This window comes from Microtus ochrogaster, chromosome 16 (assembly GCF_000317375.1).
Source record: "Microtus ochrogaster isolate Prairie Vole_2 chromosome 16, MicOch1.0, whole genome shotgun sequence".
Lineage (NCBI taxonomy): Eukaryota > Metazoa > Chordata > Mammalia > Rodentia > Cricetidae > Microtus > Microtus ochrogaster.
This window is the reverse complement of record NC_022018.1, coordinates 53702373-53714773: the sequence shown is the minus strand read 5'-3', so window position 1 is coordinate 53714773 and position 12401 is coordinate 53702373. Positions and strand designations below refer to the sequence as shown.

Genomic DNA, 12401 nt, shown 5'->3' with positions numbered 1-12401 from the left:
CTATCTATCTATCTATCTATCTATCTATCTATCTATCTATCTATCTATCTATCTATCTATCTATCTATCTATCTTTGACTCTAAAATGATTTGAAGAGAAAAGCACACTGCCCTGTGGAGCTGATGGTCTCAGCCCAGCATCCTGCTTCCATAGCCTGTGTTTTCGTTCTCAGACCCTGGCTTTTGCTCCCAGCTCCATGCAAGTAGTTTCAGGTTAGACAGCAGTGGCACTGTGGGTGGTAACACACCCCAGAAACCAAAAGCCTGCAGGCTTCAGGACATGGGCTGCAATCAGCTGGCTGTGGCTTCCAGTCTCAGAAGGAGCTCAGGCCAAGGAGGAGTGAGAACACCCGGATGAGGGCAGACTCTGCTAGAAGGTGGGCTATGGGTAAGCTTGCCTGAAGAGAAGCACATGACCTATATGATTATTATATCATCCAAATATTCAAAGATCCAAGACCTGGCCCTTTTGGGTTACACTTTCTCAAAACCCCAGCCATCAAAGTTTATGTTGAATAAAACAAGAAATCCAAGGATGAGTTTCTGTTTAATGGTCTTAGGGAAAGTGTTGTGACCCTGGGAAACCTCTTCATGGGTACGATTGTGGACAGAGGTAGCCAACACAACAGCAGGGGGTTATATGACCACTGGTGCTCTTACTTCTTAGCTAAGTGTGGTTACATTTTCAGAATATAAAACACATTGCTGTTTTCCAAATTTAAATTCTCAAAAATTTCATTCTTGAGGCTGGACAGGCAGCTCAGTGGCTAAGACCACATACTACCTTTGCTGCTTGCAGACGACCTAAGTTCGGTTCCCAACATCTACATTGGGCTGCTCGCAGCCATTTGTAACTCTAGCTCCAGGGGATCCAATGTTTTTTCTGCTGTCTGAAGGCAGCTGCACACATGCAGCATATACTCACCCAGTATGCACATGCATACATGAATAAAAATTAATTAAGAAATTGTACTTGACTTTCAGAGTATTTCTCCCTCCTGGTACTAGAGACCAAATCCAGGCCCTTATAGGTGATAGACACGTACTCTATGACTGAGCAAAATCCACACCCTAGTTTCATTTCTAGTGAAAGTTTCAAACTGATAATCCTAAAAATCAAAGCATATGTTTCCTGGACTCTCAAACTGCTAGAATTCATTCAAGGTGTGGCTGACAGGATTTGCTGGTGTTGGCTTTTTTTCCATGTGTGGTGCATGTGTGTGTGCACTTCTGTGTGTGTATGCATGTGTGTGTGCACTTCTGTGTGTGTATGCATGTGTGTGTGCACTCCTGTGTGTGTATGCATGTGTGTGTGCACTCCTCTGTGTGTGCATGTGTGTGGTGTGTGTTTGTGCATGTGTGTACATGTGTGTGTGTACATTCAGGGGCCAGAGGCTGATGCCAGATATCTTTTTCAATCACTTCTGCACCTTATTTTTTGAGACAGGGTCTCTCACTGAACCTGGAACTTGACTAATTGACGGCCAACCAAGGGATCCTCCTGCCTCTCTCTTCTTTGCACTGCGATGACTGGCAGGTATGTGCCACTGTTCCTGGGCTTTCACATGGGTGACAGGAACCTGAGCTTGAATGACTAGAACTTTACCGACTGGGCCATCTGTTCCAGCTGCGGCACTGGCTTTTCAATATGCCATCTGGCCTATCCGAGTGGCCATCACTGAATCATGTGGCAGTCTCAGAGTGAGGCAGTGCTGCCGCTGAGAAGGGGTTCTGCCGATGGAATTACAGTCCCCAGTCAGCTGACTTATGTCATGGAGATTATCCCCCATGGGCCTGGCTCCATCAGGTGAGAATCCTTAGATGCAAGTTTAGACTTTCTGAAGAAAGAAAGGGGTAAGGGGAAGCTAACCGACCCCTACCACGTGGCAGCTTTAACCATGCCACTGAATTTGCACATGGCTCTAGACCTCCCCATTTGACAATCTCCCCCACGAACATTGTACTTGCTTATCTAGTCTGGTAACTGCATAAGGTAAGTTCTTGTAATAAATTTGTGTTTAGATATATGCAGGTAATACATCTGCATGTGTGAGCACCAATATATGCATACAAAAATATACACATTCGACATATGCATGGATGTGCATGTATAATGAAACTATAATATATAAATATATACACACAAGCACAGATTTTTCCATGCATGGATGCATATATGAGTGTATCATATATATGTTTATGTGTGCTCGTGCACATACGGCATCTCTGGCTGATCCGTCTCTGGTGGGACCCAAGAGACAAAACATGAGATGCTAGGATGTAAGTGTCTCTTGCTAGGACTGTGCAGAGCTGGGGGCTGTGAGTTGGCAACAGGCCTTGGATTAGGCAAGTGGAATGACATACAGGGTGTGGTTGGAAGCTCAGGAGGAGTCAAGCCGAAGAGGAGGAGACACAGGCTTACTCGCTGCCCCACAGAGTTCTGTGAGGGTTGGTAAGTACGGTGTCACATTCAGGACTATGGTGCCTGTGAGTCTAACACCGACCCACAGTGCTGTAGCTGCTGGCCTGGAGTGGCCTTTATAACTGACACCTTTGAAAAGCTCCTTAAGCTGGAGTATATTAAATACCTCAGCTGGTGAGGTACTATGCTCCCTGCTGCCCACTGAGCTCGCTGGATACGAGCATCCCCAGTCCCAATGGGGCCCTCCACACGGAGAGTGAGTCAGAATCCGGATGAGGCTCAGGCTGTGGAGCCGGGGCAGCTGCAGAACATTCTTCAGCATTAACCGTCACTGACAGCGCAGAGCACAGGACAGTCTCCTTTCTCTTCGGCGATCGTGTTACCTCTCTCCTGTGATCTGGTCACCAGCATTAAGATCCTCTAGCGAATGAGCAATATAGAGGATAATTACTGAGCAAAATATCTGGGCCCTTATGCCTTTTGTTAATCATCTCTGTATGTCTCTGCATAGCCATGTGCCCACGTGCTTGGAAAAACATCGATACAAAATGAAAACAGCTGTTGATAGAATCAGCTAAGTGCTGGGACATAGCTCAGTGGTAAAGCACTTGAGTTTGATTCCCAAACCCTGAAGAAACATTTTACATTTACTTCTTTAGTATGTGCCTGTGTCACAGCACACACATGGGGTCAGAGGACAAGTCCTCTCCTTCCTCCATGTGGGTTCTAGGAATCAAACCCGGGCTGTCTGGCTTGGTGGCAGGTGCCTTTAGCCTCTGAGCCGTCTTGCCCTCAAGGTTTTCTTTTTATTGTCCCTCAAAATTCAGTCCGATGTCTTGGGGGGACAGAGCACCTCCAGAGGCCTCACTTCCCTCCATTGTGAAGAGCATCATGTGACAGAGACGCTAATGCTGCAACACATGACTCTAGACAACAAGGGTGAGCTGACCGTGCAGCATCCGATGTGAGAGTCAGCGGGCACTGGTTGTCTTCACTGAAATGACTGAATTTATGTGTTGGCAGAGAACAAGGCAACATGGTCTGGCTATGCAGCAGCAGCAGCGATGGAGAAGCTGCACACAAAGCATGGAATGCGCTGTGCAAGGGCCGCTCGGCTCAGCAGGTGCACTCAAAAGCGGGCATGGAGGCAGAGCTGTGCTGGGCGAAGGGGAGAGGGAGCCAAGCATGGTCTGTGTGCGGGTCTATCCTACCACTTAGTCAGGGGCAGCAAGCAGGGGACGCTTTAGCACCTTTTTGCCAGGCTTTGGGAAGGAGTAGGATTTGATTCTTGAGATTATTCCACCAGGTGACCAAGTCTAGAAACCACAATGGCAGAGAGGAATAGAGCGTTTAGTTTCAGAAAACACATGCAAGATATTCTTTGTCATGACAAGCTACCTGGCTTTGCTTCTGCAAGTGCACAGTCCAGCCCCTTCACCAGCCCCAGCGAGATTTCCTGCATACAAATCTGGACCATTTGAGATGCTGCCATTGGGGCAGGGATGTCTAGAATAGTCAGTAAATAGTTTCCACTGGAGGCGGCAAAATTAAAGCTGAGACAGGAAGCTGCCATGTTGTCTGTGGAAATCTCGTGTGTCAGGCTCCACTAGAGACTCTAGTCACTCATGGCTCAGGGGTGTCTCTGTTCAGAGGCACTGGTTGCAGACGACATTGTCATCTACAAGTCCTGGGACATAGGTAGCCCCTTAGGCCACAAACTGGACATGCCTGAGATGAGAGGGCCAACAGATCTGTTTCAAGGGCACCAAATGATAAATACCAGAGCCATGAGAAACATGGGAACCCCATGCAAGTGGGAGCCCTGGTAGCACTGCATTATAGAGGACCCTCAAGTTCACTGGTGTTTTAGCCAATTCAAGGTCTCTCAGTTTGGTAGAAGGCACTAACCCTGGATCAACAGTGTCAGTACTGAGTGGCCACCTGTCCCCACTGGAGACAGAACACATTTCTGCCTTTTGGTCAGTTTTGTTGTTTAGGAGTTAGCAGGACATAAGTCAAGAATCATTCCCCAATTAGTGCTAATGGTCTGGGATGTTCACGCTGGAGTCCCCAAGATATGAGAAGACCAACATCTGCAGAGTAACAAAGTACTAGCTCTGACATCCCAGATGAGAAGTGATTTGAGATCCTTCTCTGTTTGTGGGCAGGGTGATGAAAGGGGCATGCCAACACAGGGACGTCAGGGGTGCAGTCTCATCTAGTGACATGGAGTGGTATGTTGTCTCTGGCCAAGTCTCCCAGATTCTTTCCTTCTCTGGACCTTTCTCTTGAGTTCTTACCAAGCATACCCTCCCTACCCTAATCACTGGCCAAACCGGTTTGCCCAGGAGGTCAAATCTCTAGTAATTCTGTGTTAATTGGTTTGGTCAAAGGAGTTGAGTAGCTAAACTCAAGGAGATACCAATCTGCCAGCCCTGTCCTACTGACGTGCATGTCAGCAGGCCTGTGGATGGCTCACACATGTTCATATTGACAGTGCAAGGCTGAGCTTGAACAATATGCCCCCTTTTGCTGCATCTGACAGGAGACCTTTCTGATCTCACAGTGGGTTTCTTCCTCGCTCTGCATACTTCTCTAAAGGACAAAGAGAAAATAAGCCCGTCATGAAACCACAAAAGCAGGCTAGCTGAGTAGTGGCCACAGGCAGGTGCCTCCCCAGACTCACTGGAGTTCCAAGGTCTTCAGGGCTGAGCTTGGAGTCCAGAACCTGTGCTAACTAAAACGGGACTCCCTGAGTACGTAAATGCAACTGCTTCCTCAGCACAGACACCTGTAATAACACTTACCACAGGGTGAGCATTTGAACTTGGTGGGTGACCTGCAAGAAGAATATGCCGTGGTTGCGGTTAGACAATTACTGTTGTGTTCTTGCAAACCATCTACTTGTCAGGTCAATCGATACGACTGGAACAAACTGAGGAGACAGTAAACTTTCTGCATCAATACTTTGCTCTTTTACTGAATTTTTCACACATTCAATTAAGTAAGATTTTATTTTTTGAGACAGAGTCTCACTATATAGACCAGACTGGCCTGGAACTCACATAGATTGCCTACCTCTGTCTCCTATGCTGGGGTTAAAGGTTTGTGCTACCATCTCCGGCAACACATGCAATTAAATATAGTGATTAATTATCCTTCAACTAATGATTCCTAGAATTGGAATGACATCAAGTGTAATCACATGGTAAAATCAAAGCCTCAGCCTGCTTTAGTTTGGAATAGACAAATCTGACACCCCGCTGATAGTGACCAATGTCCCCCAAACCAGACCCGATATGTCCCAATCACTCACCTATCTGTGCACCAATTTTCTGACATGGTACAGTGAGGACTCTTAACAGCCCATCCGGCTTGTAGGAGTAATGTTCCACTAGCTGCAAGAGAAGCAGGGAAGAAAGTGGTCAGTAGAAGGAGAGAAATGGAGACAGTGACAGAGTCATGGCCATCACAGACTTTAAAGCCATGGAAACCCCAGACAGTCTTTCCCACAAAGCACTGGGGGGGGGGGGGATAGGCTGAGGATGTCCTTGTGTAGAGCCAACAAACTTTTTTAGCCTTGAAACTGTGAGTTGCATCCAGAATCAAGAATGGAGAGTGATGAATGCACGTTTGCTTACTGCTTAGCTAACATTCTCCACTCTTGCACAGACCAGGACTCCAACCCAGGGAATGGTACCACCCACCACAGCCTGGTCTTCTCACATCAGTGAATGCAATCAGAACAGTCCCCACTGACATGTTCGTGCTCTAATCTTGTCTACACAATCCTTCATCGGGCTCTCTTCTCAGGCAATTTAGAGTGTGACAAATTGACCATTAAAACAAACCATCACAGCCAGGTGATGATACACTAGGAATCCATACCATCTCCATCAGCTAGACCTTTATCGGCTTGTTTGTTTGCTGAGACAGGATTTTGCTATGTAGCCCAGGCTGGCCTTGGATTTGCTATGTACCTGAGGCTGGCCTTCAACTTTTGTTCCTTCTGTCTCCATAGTTAATGCAGCTGCGATCCCAAATTAAGGAAGAAAAATGTGCTTAGTAGCAATTGTGGGGAGTAGGGTGAACAGTGTCAGGGTGCTTCTGCATGCTTGAGTTGTCTCTAGGTTTACTGAGAGCTTGGTTGAGAATGAACCCTTTGCAGAGCAGGCCTGCAGCGCTTCTAGACAGGCAGCTGCCTGGAGCTCAGGAAGTGTAAATTTGTTTCCCAAGCTGCTTTGACTTCCCACAGGGACTCTGCTATGAGGGTAAGTCCAGATGGTTTATCTACCCTGATGTCACCCTGGCATCTCTCAGTTCCAGGAGCAGCTGGGTCACAAGTCCTTGGTTCTTTCTTTGCTCACCTATGACTGTGTGTGTGTGTGTGTGTGTGTGTGATTCCATGTTATTCTAGACCCAGATGGCAGGGACATTCTGTTAAATTCTGAGCAGTGCCCTGAATCACATGATCTTGAAGCACCAAGAACTTAATAGCTCGAGAAAAATGATGGGAATCTCTGTAGCCTCACTGACTTGATAATGGCCTCTATCAACATGTCTCAAACAAGTCATCGGAAATCAGAGAGTGGATTGAGGGAGTATCTGGGGCAGACTGCCTTGTCCCTTCTCTTGCTTCTAAGAGTTTTTGATCTAGCAGTCCCATGGACCTGCATTGTGCCCTTCAGAGGGGAGAGAGGCAGAGACAAAGACACAGAGACAGAAAGAGACAGGCACACACAGATATATATACACACACCTGCCAGAGGGTGTCGAACTTCTTCCCCTCAGGGATGGAGAGCTTCCCTGTCTTGTCCTTGTCGATGCGATAATGCAAAACTTTCCCTTCATGCAGCAGGCACAGCGCATAGGAGCCATTGTTGTCTCGGGCCCTGATCCTGGAGAGAGAACAGACCGTATCACCCCATACTCTGACCTTCTGACCCAGGAAACAGTACTCTAGCCACTGTGGGCAACAGTGCTCACCAGAACCAGCAAGTGGGCATGTGATTGGCAGGCAGCACCCAGACCTCTGGTCCAGGTAGGCTCAGTACCAGAGTCAGTGAGCCAGAAAAAAGGACATGCCAAGAGAAGGAGCTGGACTGAGGCAAAGGTCCAGCAGGGCTGTGAAGTTCTGGAGATCAGGAAAAGAGCTTGGGATCTGTGTAGCTCAGGGAAACAGGCACAGGCTTTGGGTATCTATGGAGCCCCTAGACTCATCTCCATTTTTTTAACCACAGGTGCAGGTGTGGTGTGGATGGGGAATCCAGTGGGCATTTTAACAGTACCTTCTGGAGCACACATGAAAGATTACAAATGCTTCTACTCCCCAAGGTCTTCTTTACTCTCTCACCCTCTCCTGAACACCAGGGCCAGGCTTAAACACTATTTGATACTATCAGATGGCATTGACATCCTGTGCCTGAGAAGGGAATGGTTGAACCCACAGAACAGCCTGAGGCCCAGCAGGACCTGCAGATGACCTGAGGACTCCATTTTCACTGGTCTCATGAGCTACATGTAGTATTCCAGGCCCCCATGCCAAGCGACAACACACAGGTGCACTCTTGAACCGAGACATGTGAACAGGGCAGTCCGGACACTATAGGAGGAAGTGGTACTTGAAAACCCTAGGCCCCAGCCAGGCTGTGTCCCAGGCTGACGTGGCACCAAGGGATGTGACTCTTCCAGGTCAGAGCCTCGTTTCTCCCCAGCCGTGCCATTCCCCGCTTTCTAGTAGCTCATGCCTTCTGATCACGTGATCTGGGCAGGGTGAGTCCCTGGGACACCTCCGTGGCCTCTGCATTTGCTAAAACAAGGAAGATGAGTTCTCTGAGCATTCAACAACACCCAAATGCATTGAGCTTGAGAGGAGCTCAGTCAGGCTAGCAGCCAGGAGTCTGTCTGCAAACGGGGGTGATTTATGCGGCTTGCTCCGGGTACAAGATGTCAAGACCACAGCCACAGTTCAGGCTAAGTTGGACCTTGGAACCAGTGACTACACTTCCCTTTCTCCTTCCAGGCAGCCCATCTCTTGAAAGTGGGGGGAGGTTGCAACTTTAAAAACCATTTCCTTTTGAAATGGTGTTTGGTTGGTGCAGTGGCCAGGGCTCCCTCCAAGCCCCTGCTTGAAGCTCAGGGCAGCTGGCAAGATACACGAATGCAGCTGGTGGAAGATGCACAACCAAACCCTTCCTGGCCTTTGCAGATGGTTATTCCGAAGTTTCGCCACTATGGAAACAGCCCCTCCAACCTACAGTGAGTCACCAGCATCCTGAGGTGCCAACTCCTTTCGGACAGTCATGTGGCTGATGAAAACCTTGTTGGTTACTGGGCAATGCCCAACCATGCCATGAGACACCATATATGGACAGAGAGTTGGGCCTGTTTTTAGGGAAGCCATGCACAGTGTGTGCTGGCTCTATTTTACAGATGCCAGAGGCTTGCAGAAAGGGTGGATAACGTGTATACAAATGTACACGTGAGAGGCTGGGTATGTGACTCAGTGGGTAAGAGCACTTGCTGTAAAAGCAAGCTGGACGCAGGCACCTGCATGTGTAAGCCCAGTGTTGGAGGGCGGAGACAGGCAGATTCAGGCGCTTTAGGGCTGACCAGCTCAGTGGCAGCAGTGAGTCAGGTCCAGTGACAGAGCCTGTCTCAAAGGAACGAGGTGCACATCCACACACAAAAACAGGCATAAAACACAGTGATGGGGGGAGGGGAGAGTGAGGAGAAAAGAGGGAGAAGAAAGGACAAAGGGAGAGGGGAAGGGGAGGAGGAGATGTACACCTACCATCCCTCCGATAGGAAGTAGAGGCTGGAGGGTCAGTAGCTCAAGACCATCTCCATTATACAGTGAGTTGGGGGCTAGCCTTGGGTACAGGAGACACTGTCTCAAGGAAGACAAAACCAAACCAGAAGCACACAAGTGTCAGCTCATGAAGAATTTGTGCATATACCTATAAAAGTTGTTTGGGGAGAAAGATGATCAAAAGACACATCTCGATGTCATTTTCCTGACCGAGAGTCCCTCATGCCTGAGATCCCAAAGTCATGGAAAGAAAAGATGGGGTCTGAAGTCCAATTTCTAAATCCACATTGAACTTGCTAACTAACCCACCTTCTTGCCTCAGGCCTTGGTTGGTTTTCTCTGGCTAAAGTTGACAAGAAAGCTCCAGGCTCTGTGTGGTGCCTACCTCTTACATGCTGGGGTAGAAGGGTCGATGGGAGCCAGGAATTTAGGGCTAGCCTGAGCAACACAGCAATGTTTCTCTGCTAAACAAACAAATCCAATACAGCAGACCACAGGTACTCAGTGAGGCAGAGGTCTAGAGAGATGGTACAACGGACGCTGTGAGAGATCTGGGTGCTCCACATTAAGCTCTGAAGAAATGCCACGGCACTGTGGACCCTGGCAGTCGTGTAAACAATGAGTAATGCAAGAGTTTCCGGGATGGAGCGATGCTTGCCCTCTCTGCTGCCCATGGGAGCACACGTCAGTGCCGCTGCTTTGGAAAAGCACCTGGAGGGGCTCTAGCCACCACTCACGCCACAGGATCAACAGTTCCACCTCCAGGTGTGAGAAACGTGCGGTCAGCAGAGTGAAAAGTCGATACAGCAAACCGAGCCCTGTTCCCTGCCCTTCCTCCTTCCCAAGATGCTTGTTCCGCCATCCTCCCAAGGAACCCATCCAGTCTCGGAAACTTGCACCTTATGCTCCGTCAAATTTTGTTATTGTTTAAATGCTTTTCCACTTCACACTCTCTACCTGGAGCTGGAGATTCTAAACTTCGTGGATAGCCTTGTGATAACAACGACTCCTTCTTCATGTGCATACGATAGAAGGGGCTGTAAAAACCAAGTGAACAAGGGTGCTACACAGGCCACTAAGAAGTGTCACAAACAGGAAATGCACTGAGGCGGGGGCATGGGGGAGGCTCCACTGGCAAACACCTGCCACACAAGCAGGAAGCCCTGAGTTCGGATCCCCAGGACTCACAATTCCAGGTGTGGTAGTGGGTGTCTGTAGCTCAGTACTGAGCAGGTGGGGACAGGAGGATCCTAGGAGCTCACAGCCTACCCAGCCTTTTGAATTGGTGAGCTCCAGGTTCAGTGAGGGGTTCTGTCTCAAAAGACCAGGAGAGTGACCTTTGGGAAGACAGCCAGTGCCAGCTTCTGGCCTCTGCAAACACCTGCCCCTCCCCAGCATGTGTGCATCTGCAGGTACACATACATGTACACACTGCCCTCCGAACCACACACGAGGAAGCTACTCTTCAATTCCACATATGCGAAGTTCCAGAAGAGCAAAAGCAAAAGATTGTGTTTAGAGATGCAGAGATGTATATATCTTGGTGGTAAAATTGAAAAAGAAAGGAAGGAAGGAAGGAAGGAAGGAAGGAAGGAAGGAAGGAAGGAGGGAGGGAGGGAGGGAGGGAGGGAGGAAGGGAAGAAAGAAAAAAGAAAGAGAGAAAGAAAAGAGAGAGAGAGAAAGAAAGCAAGAAAGAAAGAAAGAAAGAAAGAAAGAAAGAAAGAAAGAAAGAAAGAAAGAAAGAGAAAGAAAATATGACTATTTTGTGAGCACAGGTCTAGGAGCATATGTCCCCTGGGGATGGGGTGGGGTTGAGATGGGGGAGGGGCTTCTGCAACTTGGTTCTAGTTCACTTCTTGGCTTAGCAGGTGTTTGCTTGATGGTTTTAGTCATTAGACTGGCCCTGCCTAGCTCTGCTGAACTTAGTGTCTCGCTGGAAAAGCAGCATGGAAGATATGGGAGGAAATGGAGCCGGCGGCCTCTTGCTCTTGGACAAGTCTTTCTGCTAAGGCCCCTCTTCTTGAAGCCTCCCCAAGGGGCTATGTATAAGTGACCCTCTGTACTGGAGGCCAAGCCCTCGGGCGGCAGGTTGCCGGTAGCTGTGGTTACCGCCTGGACACACGGCCTGAGCAGTGCCCATGGCAGCTGGGAGGAAATGAAGGCAGAGACAGGAAACCCACAGACTTAACATCTATAAGCGACAAAGACCAGAAGGGCTGACCTCACCAACGGCCAGGCAGCTTGAGGTATCTATCTGCAGGCTGCAGGCAGAGCCTGGCTGGGATTATTTTGAACTCAAAACAGGAGAAAGCTGCTGCCTGGCTTCTGTCTTGGCCGTCTCCTGTTTCTAAAAATTCTGGCAGATTTCACGGGCAACACCTGGGCCTCTGGTCTATGGACAGAACCCCGAGGTTAATCTTCAGGTTCTACTGGCTCTTGATTGTTCCTAGACACCCTTGACCAATGTTTAACACTGTGCATGTGTGTGTGTGTGTAGTGTGTATGTGTGTGTGTTATGCAGGTGTGTGCAAGGTGTCACACTGAAGTCTGAGGGTGACATTGGGGTCTTCTTTTATGACTCTTCCCCTTACGTTTTGAGACAGGGTCTCTAACTGAACATGGCCAGTAAGATCCCATCCTGTCCTCAGTGCTAGGATGCCAAGCACGTATGTGAATTCTAGGGACTGAACACAGGTCCTCAAGCTTGTAAGAAAAATCACCTTGCTGACTTTGCTACCTCCCTAGCTCAACATTTGACGATTTACACCCAACATTTTCCTTTCAATAAGTAAATGAGCGGATTTTTAGTTTGCCCTTATGAAGTCTCGGGGTGATTCCCTGGGGATTACCCTGGGATTTTGTGCTGTCTTTACAAGAGTCCTTGTTCTTCCTTGGCATGCTCTTCCAGAGGCTTGATTAAACACACAGACCTTGTTCCTGCCTCTCCCAGAGGTGAGAGAGGAGGGTGTTACTTTCGCCAGAAGGATTTGACCCCTTTCTCCATTCTCGTGTGCCCTCAGGGCAGGAGAATGTGTGTGTGTGTGTGGGGGGGGTGAAGCCAGGCACTGAGCAGAGAACCTGGGAGGTGATGAGACCCTGTAGGCTGTCTCCCTAAGACTCTGGGGACCCAGGTAATGAGACCCTGTAGGCTGTCTCCCTAAGACTCTG

General features: G+C 48.7%; 1 protein-coding gene across 1 annotated transcript in view; it reads right to left on the bottom strand.

Annotated features, from left to right (window-relative positions):
- Positions 1–12401, bottom strand: part of Syk (spleen associated tyrosine kinase) — a 71273-nt gene that overhangs the window by 18744 nt on the left and 40128 nt on the right. The window contains exons 4-7 of the mRNA XM_026783147.1: positions 7182–7320; positions 5739–5820; positions 5230–5261; positions 3673–3738 (exon numbers count right to left, since the gene is read on the bottom strand). Of these exons, the coding sequence (XP_026638948.1) occupies positions 3673–3738; positions 5230–5261; positions 5739–5820; positions 7182–7320 (319 nt within the window). The remainder of the gene's footprint in view (positions 1–3672; positions 3739–5229; positions 5262–5738; positions 5821–7181; positions 7321–12401) is intronic.